At 39.4% G+C, this 12,655-nt stretch overlaps 1 protein-coding gene across 1 annotated transcript; it reads left to right on the top strand.

Moving 5' to 3' along the window:
- Positions 1 to 6,860: 6,860 nt before the first annotated feature.
- On the top strand, positions 6,861 to 7,768 carry LOC129560314 (olfactory receptor 5D14-like). The gene is given in 2 exon segments (XM_055432409.2): positions 6,861 to 7,122; positions 7,125 to 7,768. Coding segments are annotated over 2 exon segments (906 nt in total).
- The last annotated feature ends 4,887 nt before the right edge of the window (positions 7,769 to 12,655 follow it).

The following is a 12,655-nucleotide window of genomic DNA, read 5'->3' as shown; positions in this document are numbered from 1 at the left end:
GTATTATTCCTTGTATCCTATATCTCTAATGCCTAGAAAATTACCTAGAAACACATTTGGCCTTCAATGAATACTTGCTGGATGAATAAAAGATGAAAATAAATGAAAATTTCTGACTAAATTCATAGTATTTAGTACTCTTCTCACCTAGGTAAGGGAGCTTTCCTGGTGGTTCAAATGGTAAATAATCCCCCTGTAATGCAGGAGACCTAGGTTCGATCCCTGGGTTGGGAAGATCCCCTGGAGAAGGAAATGGCAACCCACTCCAGTACATTTGTCTGGAGAATCCCATGGACAGAGCAGCCTGGCTACAGTCCATGGGGTCACAAAGAGATGGATATGACTAAGTGACTAACACTTCACCTAGGTGATGTCTCTTTAATGAATATAGTTGTCGCATTTATATTCAAAAGTACAGTGAATACCATATATCTTGATTATAAATATTCACATAGGCACAAAATAAACAATATCATGGGAGTGAAAATAACCAAATTATAGATGAGGTTAACCACCAAGGAATAACAGGGGAATGAACTGCCATCCTAAAGGAGATTAGTCCTGGGTGTTCATTGGAAGGACTGATGCTGAAGCTGAAACTCCAGTACTTTGGCCACCTGATGCGAAGAGCTGACTCATTTGAAAAGACCCTGATGCTGGGAAAGATTGAGGGCAGGAGGAGTAGGGGATGATAGAGGATGAAATGGTTGGATGGCATCACCGACTCAATGGACTTGGGTTTGGGTGGACTCCAGGAGTTGGTGAAGGACAGGGAGGCCTGGCGTGCTGCGGTTCATGGGATCACAAAGAGTCGGACACGACTGAGCAACTGAACTGAACAGAACTGAACTGCCAGGAGGTTATGAAAGGATCTTTGATCTGTGATGTAGCATTCTAAAAAATAAATAAGCTTTTTTTTTTTTTAGATCGACCTCTCAGTGCTTCAACGGGAAAGAAAAGTCACAATTGAAAGTTTCAGTGTTCTTTATTTCTTCCCAAGGGAGATCATTAAAAGTACCAAAATATCTTTTTCTAGGAAGCAATTACCTTTTGATGCTCAGGGAGTTTGGAGTAGATAAAACAACCTGTCTTCATATTTCGTTTTCTTGTTTATAACCAGTGTGACATAAATCTCTGGTGTAAATCTAAAACCATTTAGACATTTCACATGTAGAAGATTTAGAAGTGCTGTGAACGGTAAATTGTTCTTATCCAATGATATATTGGTAAAGAAAAAAGCAGGCTCTAGAAAATCAAAAGATAAAACTGCTCTTGAACTGACCTTACTATTTAGTACTCTGAAATGTTTAACTCATGGAAAAAATTAAAGTCTTAGCCAAAAGGCAGAGTCACCTTTATTTACAACATAATTATAATGACATTTTTTTCCAGAAGAGAAGCAGATTATTTCCAAAGAAAACATACACATAGCCAAAAGATACATGAAGTCATATTCAACATCACTGATAATTAGGGAAATACAAATTAAACCCAAAATGAAATATCACCTAATACCTTTTGGAGAAGGAGAACCCCAGGGACGGAGGAGCCTGGTGGGCTGCTGTTTATGAAGTCACACAGAGTCAGACACAACTGAAGTGACTCAGCAGCAGCAACACCTTTTTAAGAATGGCTATTATCCAAAAACTTAACAGAAAGACAAAAAAAAAAAAGAGAGAGAGAGGAGAGAAAGTGCTAGCAAGAATTTGCTACTAGCAAAGAGAAAACAGAATTTTGGTGCACTATTGGTGACTGTATATAAAAAGGTACATAATAATGAACATACAGCTACCGTAAGATCTGGTAATCTCACTTTTGAGTACACATCCAAAGGAAATGAAATCAATTTATCTTGAAGAGATATCTGCACCTCTACATTCATTGCAGCATTATTCACAATAGTCAAGACATGGAAATCATACAAGTATCATAAGTGTCCATTGACAAATGAAAGGATTAAGAATTCTATGAGTATGTATAATAATATATAATAGTATTCAGGTATAGAAAAGAAGGAAATCCTGCCAGTTTCAACAACATGGATGAATCTTGAGGGCGATATGCTAAATAAACTAAGATAAAGAAAGACAAATGTCATGTCATCTCACTTATATGTGGAATCAGAAAAAATGAGCTCATAGAAGTAGAGTTTAATGGTGGTTTTCAAGGGTTAGGGAGTGAGGGAAGCAGGGAGATATTGGTCTAAGGGCACAACTTTCAGTTATAAGACATTAAGTTCGCCAATCCAGGTTCAATGCATGATACAGGGTGCTCAGGGCTGGTACACTGGGATGACCCTGAGGGATGGGACGGGGAGGGAGGTGGGAGAGGGGTTCAGGATGGGGAACACATGTTTACCCATGGCTGATTCATGTCAATGTATGGCAAAAACCACCACAATATTGTAAAGTAATTCAGTCAGTTCAGTTCAGTTCAGTCGCTCAGTCGTGTCCGACTCTCCGCGACCCCATGAATCACAGCACGCCAGGCCTCCCTGTCCATCACCAACTCCCGGAGTTCACTCAAACTCATATCCACAGAGTCGGTGATGCCATCCAGCCATCTCATTCTCCGTCGTCCCCTTCTCCTCCCACCCCCAACCTTTCCCAGCATCAGAGTCTTTTCCAGTGAGTCAACTCGTCGCATGAGGTGGCCAAAGTATTGCAGTTTCAGCTTTAGCATCAGTCCCTCCAATGAACATCCAGGATTGATCTCCTCTAGAATGGACTGGTTGGATCTCCTTTTAGCCTCCAATTAAAATAAATAAATTAAAAATAAATAAAGCTTTTCAGAAGAAAAAGAAGACAATAAGTTCTGAAGACCTAATGTACAGCATGGTGACTATAGTTAAAAAATACTCTAGTGTATACTTGAAAATTTCTAAAGAGTTGATCTTAATGCTCTCACCACACACACATTAGTAACTATGTAAGATGACAGATATGCTAACTAACTTTATTGTAATGTTTCCCAATACATGTGTATATCAAATCATCCCATTGTACACATTAAAATTAAATAGTGTTATAAGTTAATAAAGCTAGAAAATAGTATGCCTCCTTAAAGGTGGGAAAAAGAAGAAAGTAGCAAATTTCATCTCCTTATTAAATGGAGAAGATGATACAAACAGAAGACAAAATTTTCAAATAAATGCAGATACAGTAGAGGACTATAACAGCAGCAAAGTCCTGAGGGGCAGGGGTGGTTATTTCCTCATAATGAGCATCATTGTCTAATACTTTGTGTAGCTGGGTGGAAGAAGAAGATAGATAAATACACGCATGACAGTGTAAGCATATAAATACACAAATACATACATATGCATACACACAAATACATACATAATTAAAAAGTCTTCTCAGGACAAAATTAGAGAAATTACTGTGAGAGACTGAATAATGCCCCCCAAAGTCACTCAGGCTCTAACCTCTGGAATCTGTGAGCGTGACCTTCTATTATAAGGGGACTTTACAGCTGTGATAAGGACTTTGAGATAGGAGGATGATCTGAGTACTAAATATAAGGGTCTGTACAAGAGGCAGGTGGGGGAGATTTGTTACAGAGGAGACAAAAATGTGACAGTGGACCAGAGACTGGAGTGAGGCTGCTGCAAGTCAAGGAGTGCCAACAGCCTCCAGAAGCAGGAAGAAGAGAAAGATGAATCGTTCCTGAAATCTCCAGAAGGAAAGAGCTGTGCGCCTTCCTTGTCTCAAGCCCCATAAGACTCATTTTGGACTTCTTGCCAGCAAGATAAATGATTATGAATTGTTATAGACCACTAAGTTTGTGGCAAATTTTTAACAGTAACAATAGGAAAGTAATACAGCAATCTTTCTAAATACTGAACCTTTTAAAGATGCATGATCAGAGGCTAAAAAAATATGACCACAACTTAATATGTTGATTAATCTCTCAGCCAAAGATATGGGGCAAGAATATCACAAGAAAATCAGAAATCCAGGACATTAGTATTTTCAAAGCAGCTCTGTATTACTTAGACTGACCTCTCTCTAGGAAAATATTGGGAAAAAGGAGTCATGGTATGGATGCCTCTGGAGCTTATTCTTAATCCTACAAGGGTAGTGTCATAGGTTATAGTTATACTATACTAGAGGAGAGCAATCTAGATATTCTGGATGCAGTTACACTCAGTCCACTTCAGTTCAGTCGCTCAGTCATGTCCAACTCTTTGCAACCCCATGAATTGCAGCATGCAAGGCCTCCCTGTCCATCACCAACTCCCGGAGTTCACCCAAACTCATGTGCATCGAGTCGGTGATGCCATCCAGCCATCTCATCCTCTGTCATCCCCTTCTCCTCCTGCTCCCAAGCCCTCCCAGCATCAGGGTCTTTTCAAATGAGTCAACTCTGTGCATGAGGTGGTCAAAGTATTGGAGTTTCAGCCACAGCATCAGTCATTCCAATGAACACCCAGGACTGATCTTTAGAATGGACTGGTTGGATCTCCTTGCAGTCCAAGGGACTCTCAAGAGTCTTCTCCAACACCACAGTTTAAAAGCATCGATTCTTCGGCGCTCAGCTTTCTTCACAGTCCAACTCTCACATCCATACATGACCAGTGGAAAAATCATAGCCTTGACTAGATGGACTTCTGTTGGCAAAGTAATGTCTTTGCTTTTGAATATGCTGTCTAACTCGGTCATAACTTACCTTCCAAGGAGTAAGCGTCTTTTAATTTCATGGCTGCAATCACCATCTGCAGTGATTTTAGAGCCCATAAAAATAAAGTCAGCCAATGTTTCCCCATCTATTTGCCATAAAGTGATGGGACCAGATGCCATGATCTTAGTTTTCTGAGTGTTGAGCTTTAAGCCAATTTTTCACTCTTCTCTTTCACTTTCATCAAGAGGATTTTTAGTTTCTCTTCACTTTCTGACATAAGGGTGGTGTCATCTGCATATCTGAGGTTATTGTTATTTCTCCCAGCAATCTTGATTCCAGCTTGTGCTTCTTCCAGCCCAGCATTTCTCATGATGTTCTCTGCATATAAGTTAAATACTCAGGGTGACAATATACAACCTTGACGTACTCCTTTTCCTATTTGGAACCAATCTGTTGTTCCATGTCCAGTTTTAACTGTCACTTCCTGACCGACATACAGGTTTCTCAGAAATAGATGTTTTTCTGGAACTCTCTTGCTCTTTCAATGATCCAACAGATGTTGGAAATTTGATCTCTTGTTCCTCTGCCTTTTCTAAATCCAGCTTGAACATCTCGAAGTTCACGGTTCACTTATTGCTGACGTAGCTGACTGTGAATTGACTTGTGTCCTGTTCATTATAACTCAAACATGAAGTATATCTCTGACAAGATGCTTTCTAGGAAAATAATTACAACACTGGGCATATCAGGTGTGAAGAAAAGTTGGAAAATTATATTTGAATCTTTCAAATTTTTTGGTTAATGTTAAGTAAATCCAAGAAAGAATAGATAGTAAACATATACTCAAGAAACAGACAAACCAAATAGCAAAGAAAACTATGTGAGTAAACTTCCAATTCTAGACATCACTATATATATATATATCTCTTTTCCCTTAGCTCTAATTTAGTGCTATTCATTCCAGGGGGCATTTTAATTACATGGAAACAAAGCCTAGCAGCCAATTTCAAGCCACACATTTTTGTGTAATTCCAAAAAATGTCTAGTCATTAAAAATGGTATGAGACTTGCCATTTGCCTTAATGATCTGTTTTGATGCTTGTGAAGAAAATTTTGCTATTGGTCCTCCAGGGTTTGAGTCCCCAGGGCTACAGACTCAGATGTAAGAGTCTTGGTCTCCTGGCTATACTCAACCCACAGAGAAACAGGATGGTGGGACCTGCTTCTCTGTTGCAGGTAAGTTTTTGAAGTTGTTTGTGATACAGTAAAAGTGTTATTTTCTTGAAATGGTAGCTGAGGTCTTCTTTTACTTTTCCTTTTATGTTAAATCATTGCAAATGCTAGCCAACTCTGATCCAATAAAATTAAAGAAAGAAATTAACAATCATCCTTCAAGATCACTGACAACTATTTCACAAAGAGAATAAACTTGCTACTGGGAAACGGACATTTATACATAATTAATTATGTGTAGTTTAAATTGGTATATAAACTTTTACAAAAATGAGAAGTAGTTAATTCTGAGAGAACTCTTACCTGATAAATCTTGAGACCCTTAAGAGACATGTATACAATGTCTAGGTCTGTAGCAGAAGCCATAAGCTATAAATCCTGATAAAGTGTACACTCCACTTAGAATTCAAAACACGTCATTGTCCTCCTCATCAGTGAAGCTGTACCAGGAGAGAAGTATCCTTTACTGAACAAAACACGCTAAAATGGGATTGCTATGCTCTCTTCTTAGATGTCTCTATTATTTTTCTTGATACTTCTAAGATAAACGTATTCTCTTCAAGGCTTTAATTGATTTGTGTATGCACTCAAAATACAGTAACAATATGTGTTGTTCTTTGAGGCAAGCATCTCACATTTTTCTTAGACACTTTCTTTCACTTATGCATTCATGTGCAAATATATTCTACCAGTTATGTGCATACTATGTTACTAGCTGATGAGTGAATGTACTCACTTCAATGTGTTAAGTATTCCTTAGGAAAATACCAGCTGCAATGGATATGCAAAAACAGTTCAGAGAGTCAGTTGGATTGGTAGATCCATCCACAGTAAAGTTAGAACTAATAATTCCTTTAATTTTATTTTGTCCATCATAGAAAGTCATAATATGGTTTTCACTTATTTCTGTAAATCTGCTCTTTGTCAAGAAAAACTCCCTTCTCCCATCCTTTCTTTTCAAAGGCATCACAGTGATGACTGCAAGAAATCTGAGTCTGGAAACAATGTTTGCCCTCTTGGGTTTCACAGATTACCCAGAGCTTCAGATTCCTCTCTTCCTCATGTTTCTGATCATGTACACTATCACCGTGGTAGGAAATCTGGGCATGATGGTATTCATCAAAATTAACCATAAGTTTCACACCCCCATGTACTTTTTCCTTAGTCATCTTTCTTTTTTTGATTTTTGTTACTCTTCCATTGTTACTCCCAAGCTGCTCGAGAACTTGGTCATGGCCGATAAGAGCATCTTCTACACTAGCTGCATGCTCAGTACTTCCTGTCCTGCACTGCTGTGGTGACTGAGTCCTTCCTGCTGGCAGTGATGGCCTATGACCGCTTCGTGGCCATCTGTAACCCTCTGCTTTACACAGTGGTCATGTCACAGAGGCTGTGTGCCCTGCTGGTAGCTGGGTCATATCTCTGGGGCATGTTTGGCCCGTTAGTACTCCGTTGCTATGCCCTCCAATTAAACTTTTCTGGACATAAGGTGATCAACCACTTTTTCTGTGAATACACTGCTCTCATTGCTGTCTCAAGCTCCAATACACACATCCCCCACCTGCTGCTCTTTGGCTTCGCCACCTTCAATGAGGTGAGTACACTTCTGATCATCCTTACTTCCTATGTCATTATTTTTGTCACTGTGCTAAACATCCATTCTGCCAGTGGACGTGGCAAAGCTTTCTCCACCTGTGCGTCTCACCTGACTGCCATTACCATCTTCCACGGGACCATCCTTTCTCTCTACTGTGTTCCCAATTCCAAGAACTCTCGACAAACCGTCAAGGTGGCCTCTGTGTTCTATACAGTGGTCAACCCCATGCTGAACCCTCTGATCTACAGCCTGAGGAATAAAGACGTAAAGGATGCCTTCCGAAAATTAATAGACACAAAAACCTCATTTCACTGAACCAATGTCCAAAGATGTCTTCAGTCTACATTAACAATGAGAAAAGAGCCTTCCAAGATGTGTAGGATATATTTACATGAGGTTTTTATAGATGGCTAAGAGATTAATCTATTAAACTGTTCCCCTTAAATATAAATTTTTGACAAAGGAATATTCTTTCTTTCTTCCTGCAGTACCTAAAATAGTACTTATCTCTAGGTAAGCTTGTAATTAACATGTTTAAACATGAATGAATCAATGAATGAGTAATTATGTATCCTCATTATGTACTTAGTATTAAGTACTGCTTATTATATAGCAACTAAACATGACTGCTATTCTTCCACATAGAATAAATTTGATTAAAACAATGAAATTTGAAAGTTAGACAATTGAACATATTGTTGATGTCATTCCACCTTTCTAATATTCTTCTAAAATGTTGTTTTATGTGGTTTAAATAGAAGCTTCCCTGGTGGCTCAGACGGTAAAGCATCTGCCTACAAGGGGGGAGACCTGGGTTCAATCCCAGGGTCAGAAAGATCTCCTGGAGAAGGAAATGGCAACCCACTCCAGTATTCTTGCCTGGAAAATCCCATGGACGGTGGAACCTGGTAGACTACAGTCCATGGGGTCGCAAAGAGTCTGACATGACTGAGCGACTTCACTTTCACTTTCACTATGTTGTTTAAATACAGTTCATCAAATAGAACTGCATATTTATATTACTTAATTATGACTAATGACTATGAAATAAATGTCAATAAATTTTTATATTTAAATCAATTATTTAAAACACCTGCCATGTCTATAAGCCTAAGATAAACAAATATGCAAAGCAGTTTTCCTGTGAAGTGTTTCCTGGACATATAAAGGGTCACTGCCGATGATGCGCTTTATAGATTTTGGTTTTGTGTTTTTGTCATGAGACTCCTTTCTTCAATTCAGTTCAGTCATTCATTCATGCCCGAGTCTTTGCAACCCCATGAACCACAGCACGCCAGGTCTCCCGGAGTCCATCCAAACCCATGTCCATTGAGTCGGTGATGCCATCCAACCACCTCTTTCTCTGTCGTCCACTACTCCTCCTGCCCTCAATCTTTCCCGGCATCAGGGTCTTTTCAAATGAGTCAGCTCTTCACATCCAGTGGCCAAAGGATTGGAGTTTCAGCTTAAACATCAGTCCTTCCAATGAACACCCAGGACTAATCTCCTTTAGGATGGACTGGATGGAGCTCCTTGCAGTCCAAGGGACTCTCAAGAGTCTTCTCCAACAGTTCAAAAGCATCAATTCTTCGGTGATCAGCTTTCTTTATAGTCCAACTCTCACATCCATACATGACCACTGGAAAAACCATAGCCTTGACTAGATGGACCTTTGTTGGCAAAGTAATGTCTCTGCTTTTTAATATGCTGTTTAGGTTGGTCATAAGTTTCCTTCCAAGGAGTAAGCGTCTTTTAATTTCATGGCTGCAATAACTGTCTGCAGTGATTTTGGAACCCAGAAAAATAAAGTCTGACACTGTTTTCACTTTTTACCCATCTATTTGCCATGAAGTGATGGGACCAGATGCCATGATCTTAGTTGAGTTGAGCTTAGAATGTTGAGCTTTAAGCCAACTTTTTCACTCTCCTCTTTCACTTTCATCAAGAGGATTTTTAGTTCCTCTTCACTTTCTGCCATAAAGGTGGTGTCATCTGCATATCTGAGGTTACTGATATTTCTCCCGGCAATCTTGATTCCAGCTTGTGCTTCCTCCAGCCCAGAGTTTCTCATGATGTACTCTGCATATAAGTTAAATAAGCAGGGTGACAATATACAGCCCTCTTCAGATGATACATTTTGTGAAAACAAGTTTAGGGTGTATTAAGAATTTCAAACTAATAACAATCTATTAATATTCAATTTCAAAACATCACCGTATTGGCTAAAACACATCTAATGTCATAATTTTCTATGAACATAAATATATATATATGATTATATATATATTTATATTTTTGTGTCAGAGAGAAATAAGAAGTCAAATTATAAGTTTGAAGAGTCTCCCTTAAAGCACAGTTTAGGCTTCTTGGAAAGTAATATTCCACAGTGTTCTTGTGTTTTTTTTGGAAAATTAATTTTGCATTTCTAATAGAGATAGTTCACAGAGTATCACTTGAATGGAAAAGAGGAATCTTTGTTTCTGAAAAAATGACAGAAAAGGAATAGTGAGAGTGCCAGATAGAAAGAAGATAAAGAAACATCCCTCAAACTCAGGAACTTATCAGATGGATCAATTTAAGGAAGTCCATATTAACTGTCGAGAATTTGGAAACCAATTACCTGTAACTAATTATATTCAAGGAATTCTTGAAACATTTTGTATATCCAAAGACACAAACCACAGCCTGTCCTTTGAATACTGTTGGTTTAGGGAAACATCATTCATATAGTTAGAGAAGGAGCAGACCTGGGAGAGGTCCTTCAGGCAAACCCATTAAATGATCTCTGCACTGAACAGGAGGGATGTCATTAAGAACTGTGCAGGAGCTCTGCTCTTCCACACAGGGTCACGTGGATGGCAGAAACCCAAATGCAGCATTCAGGCTCATCCTATCAGGGATTCCACTTATGATTTTGTGCAAGTGACAGCTGTCTTTGCCTCAGTCAACTTATTAGTAAAGGTATATAACTGTACTTACCTAACTTATTTTAATAAAAATCAAACGTGTTAATACTTGTATTCAGAACATACAAAGTATGTGTGATCAGCTATTATTCTTCCCAGGAAAGGAAACTCAATATTCTTACCCTTCTCTGATATTTGGCAAAACTCTGGTGTGACTTCAGACACTAAGCCCTCAAGGAATAAGATTTTGTATATGACAGGCAAAGTTTAGAAGTCCTATTATATTGCATAATGACAATGTAAGTCCTGGTGAACAGAGCAATGTTAGAATGCAGCCTACGGTGGTCTGCAGTTCATCAAGACCCCTGGAGTGAATCATGTTTGATTGTATTGATAATAACATGTACCGACTTGGGAGAGTTTCACCCCTCTTTTATCTCATAAAACTCATTAATTATTTGAGTCCCAAGATGATGTTGCTTTCTTGATATCCTGTTGAGAGCCTACAGAGATCAATGATTGGTTTCAGAAACTTAAGGAATACGCCTCCCAGAAACAGAAACAAATAAAAACATAGAGTCTGTATCATTTTGCACAAACCATCTTCAGAAACAAAGAAAGAAATGTCTATCCAATAGGTTGGTTGTTGGATGATACTCTGATTTGAGGGGAATTGGAGAGCAGTGGTACTGATTTATTTTTAAGCATCTGTACTTAGCTCAGTTCAGTTCAGTCGCTCAGTCGTGTCTGATTCTTTGGGATCCCATGAACAGCAGCACACCAGGCCTCCCCGTCCATCACCAACTTCCAGAGTCCACCCAAACCCATGGCCATTGAGTCGGTGATGCCATCCAACCATCTCATCCTCTGTAATCCCCTTCTCCTCCTGCCCTCAATCTTTCCCAGCATCGGGGTCTTTTCACTTGAGTCAGCTCTTTGCATCAGTTGGCCAAAGTATTGGAGTTTCAGCTTCAACATCAGTCCTTCCAATGAATATTCAGGACTGATTTCCTTTAGGATGGACTGGTTGGATCTCCTTGCGTCCAAGGGACTCTCAAGAGTCTTCTCCAACACCACAGTTCAAAAGCATCAATTCTTCTGTGTTCAGCTTTCTTTATAGTCCAACTCTAACATCCATACATGACCACAGCCTTGACTAGACGGACCTTTACTCTGCATATAAGTTAAATAAGCAGGGTAACAATATACAACCTTGAGGTACCCCTTTTCCTATTTGGAACTAGTCTGTTGTTCCATGTCCAGACATGACAGAATGTGGTCCACTGGAGAAGGGAGTGGCAAACCACTTCAGTATTCTTGCCTTGAAAACCCCATGAACAGGATGAAAAGGCAAAAAGATAGGACACTGAAAGATGAACTCCCCAGGTTGGTAGGTGCCCAATATGCTACTGGAGATCAGTGGAGAAATAACTCCAGAAAGAATGAAAGGATGGAGCCAAAGCAAAAACAACACCCAGTTGTGGTTGGGACTGGTGATAGAAGCAAGGTTCGATGCTGTAAAGAGCAATATTGCTTAGGAATCTGGAATGTTAGGTCCATGAATCAAGGCAAGGTGGAAGTGGTCAAACAGAAGATGACAAGAGTGAACATTGACATTCTAGGAATCAGCAAACTCAGATGGATTGGAATGGGTGAATTTAATTCAGATGACCATTTTATCTACTACTATGGGCAGGAATCCCTTAGAATAAATGGAGTAGTCATCATAGTCAACAAAAGAGTCCGGAATGCAGTACTTGGATTCAGTCTCAAAAACAACAGAATGATCTCTGTTCGTTTTCAAGACAAGCCATTCAATATCATGGTAATCCAAGCCTATGCCCCGACCAATAATGCTGAAGAAGCTGAAATTGAACAGTTCTGTGAAGACCTACAAACCTTCTAGAACTAACACCTAAAAATGTTCTCTCTTAGACGGTGTTTTAAGAAATGCCATGTTAAAGACACTCTTCTACGAAAGTTTTTTAACGTTTTGGAGGAACAATCTCAAAGAGAAATGATAACAGTTTAATATGCAAAACCAATATATTGTAATAGCTATTCAGTTCAGTCACTTCACTTGCTCAGTCGCATCTGACTCTTTGCGACCGCATGAATCACAGCACGCCAGGACTCCCTGTCCATCACCAACTCCCGGAGTTCACTCAAACTCATGTCCATCGAGTCGGTGATGCCATCCAGCCATCTCATTCTCTGTCGTCCCCTTCTCCTCCTGCCCCCAATCCCTCCCAGCATCAGAGTCTTTTCCAGTGAGTCAACTCTTCACATGAAGTGG

Source organism: Moschus berezovskii, chromosome 16 (genome assembly GCF_049115385.1).
Source record: "Moschus berezovskii isolate FMDL1 chromosome 16, NW_MosBer_1.0, whole genome shotgun sequence".
NCBI classification, from domain to species: domain Eukaryota; kingdom Metazoa; phylum Chordata; class Mammalia; order Artiodactyla; family Moschidae; genus Moschus; species Moschus berezovskii.
This window is presented reverse-complemented; position numbering and strand designations above follow the sequence as displayed.